General features: G+C 58.7%; 1 protein-coding gene across 1 annotated transcript; it reads left to right on the top strand.

Moving 5' to 3' along the window:
* Positions 1-37: 37 nt before the first annotated feature.
* Positions 38-2,153, top strand: SKIDA1 (SKI/DACH domain containing 1; the record flags this gene model as incomplete). Its single annotated transcript, XM_042893273.1, has 1 exon — positions 38-2,153. A coding segment is annotated over one exon (1,653 nt), but the record flags the coding sequence as incomplete, so codon positions are not given.
* Positions 2,154-2,415: the final 262 nt, after the last annotated feature.

Below are 2,415 nucleotides of genomic sequence, written 5' to 3'. Positions count from 1 at the left end.
GCGGCCCTGCCGATCCCGCGGCGCCCCGCGGCTGCCTTTGCCGCTGCCGCGCGGCTTCGGGCCGCCGCCTTCGCCCGCCTTCGCCGAGAGCGGCAGCAGCGACTCGGAGTCCAGCTGCTGCTCCGGCCGCGCCGCGCACGACTCGGACTGCGGCTCCAGCCCTTCCAGCTCCAGCGAGGGCAGCTCGGAGGAGGAGGACGAGGAGGAGGAGGACGAGGAGGGCAGCGGCGGCTCGGACTCCAGCGAGGGCAGCTCGGAGGAGGAGGAGGAAGAGGAGGAGGAGGAGGAGGAGGAGGAAGAGGAGGAGGAGGAGGAGGACAGCACCTCGGACTCCGACTCCAGCTCGGTCTCCAGCCAGGTCTCGGTGCAGAGCATCCGCTTCAGGCGCACCAGCTTCTGCAGCCCGCCCGCCGTGGTGCACGCCAACTTCTTGTACCATCTGGCCGCCGCCGCCGCCCCCCGGCCCCCGGCCCCGGCCCCGACGGATCCCGGCGGGCCACCCGCCCTCCGCCGCGCCGCGGGCTGCGTGAAGCCGGAGCTGCCCGAGGAGTGGGGCCGGCCCGGCTGGGGCCCAGCGCTGCGCTGCCCCGGCGGCCCTGGGAGCTGCTTCGCAGAGATAAGGGAGCGGAGGGCGGCCGAGATCACATTCCCACACTCTGAATTTCCCAATAACGCCAAGAGTACTGACCTAACAATTAACTGCGTTGCAAAGGGGGCCTCTTCACCTAGCCCAAAGACAAACAATGCATTTCCACAACAAAGAATACTCAGAGAGGCAAGGAAATGCCTTCCAGCAACTACTACACACTGTGCAGATAACAATACAATAGCTGCTAGGATCTTAAATAATGATTCTTCATCAGCGGCTGCGAATTCCGAAAAAGATTCCCAAATCCCTCATTGTATTGAATTTGCCACGGATTTGCCCTCGTTACGGACCGACCCCGCGGAGGACGCCGCCTCTCCGGGGGCCGCGGAGCCGCGGAGCGCTGAGCCGGGGGTCGAGGCGCTGCCCTTCCCGCACCGCGTCCGCATCAAAACCGAGGAGGAGGCGAGCGGTGAGGACGGGCCCGACCCTCCGCCTCAGGAGCTGCGGTGTGAGTGCAATCATCCCGAGGAGGAGCGTCGCGGCGTGACGGAGGGCAGCGAGCAGGACGCTTTAGGAACGGCCAGGGAGGATTCTGCATGCACTGAGAAAGAAACCACTTCCTTCCCCCCGCTGACTCAGAGTCAGGGCCTCTCATGCACTTTAGGTACTCCAAAACCTGAGGATGGGGAGTATAAATTTGGAGCGAGGGTAAGAAAGAACTACAGGACGCTGGTTCTGGGCAAGCGGCCCGCGCTGCAGCCTCCTCCGCTGAAACCAAATCTGAAATCGGCGCGGAGCCCGCGGCCCGCAGGTAAAGCCGAGCCCGAAGGAACACTGGACGATCTCACGGCCAACAATAGGCGCAGGAGGGTAGCCGGCAATGTAGCATCAGCGGTGAAAAGGCCGTTTAATTTCATGGCAAATTTTCCCTGTCCACCGTCGCTAATTATTGGCCATGACGGGGATTTGTTGCCAGCTTACTCCTTAAGCACCACTAAGGACTCGCAAGCACCTCACAGGGCCCATCCCGTGTGGAAATGGCAGCTGGGCGGCTCTGCAATACCTCTCCCACCTAGCCACAAATTCAGGAAATTTAATTAATAAAATACTTTGGAAAATATTTGCTGGAACCACCTCTCGGGCTGTGCGCTGCGTGAGCTCGGCAGGAAGGTTCGTGCGGCCCTTAACGCCGCGCAGCGCTCGCTGCTGGGATCCGTCGTGTCGTTTGTGAAGACAGAACCCGGATTACCATTTTCTTCCCTTGTTCCAACAGTGGTTTTGGTTTGGTTTGTTTGGATCTTTTTTTGTTGTTGTTGTTTTTCTTTTCTTTTCCTTTTTTTTTTTTTTTTTTTCCCTGTTACGTTTGGGTGTTTTTTGTTACATTCCACAGAGTACTTCAGGCAAAGACTCAACTTAACTCAGTTACGCCGGTAGAGCTGGAACACTTTACTGTTTGAATGCTAATAATGCACCAGTACCTCAATTCAACTGCTGCAAATAAATGTCAAAAGGTTGAATAATAAATACTAGAATGAGCCATTAAATTTATGCACTAGATTTCGAACATGGCAGTCTAACTGTTAATTCAGTTCAAGTTTGTGAAGTGCCACGGCCGCACAGGAGGGCTGGCCGCACCTCGGCGCTCGGAGCGGTGCGGTGCGGTGCCCCGGGCCCACAGCGCTGCGCTCAGCCCCTGGGGAAGGCGGGGGCAGAGAGCAGCACGAAACGGGGGATCGCAGCGCGGGGAAAGGGCGTCCTTTCGCTCGTACAGCCCCTCGTTGCGATCGGAAGCCTTTTTGTTTCACTCAGAGGTCTTAAATAAGGTT

This window comes from Lagopus leucura, unplaced genomic scaffold (assembly GCF_019238085.1).
Source record: "Lagopus leucura isolate 7727_CA_CO unplaced genomic scaffold, USGS_WTPT01 33189-0_obj-0_obj, whole genome shotgun sequence".
Lineage (NCBI taxonomy): Eukaryota > Metazoa > Chordata > Aves > Galliformes > Phasianidae > Lagopus > Lagopus leucura.
The sequence above is the reverse complement of the archived record's forward strand: the minus strand, read 5'-3'. Positions and strand labels throughout refer to the sequence as shown.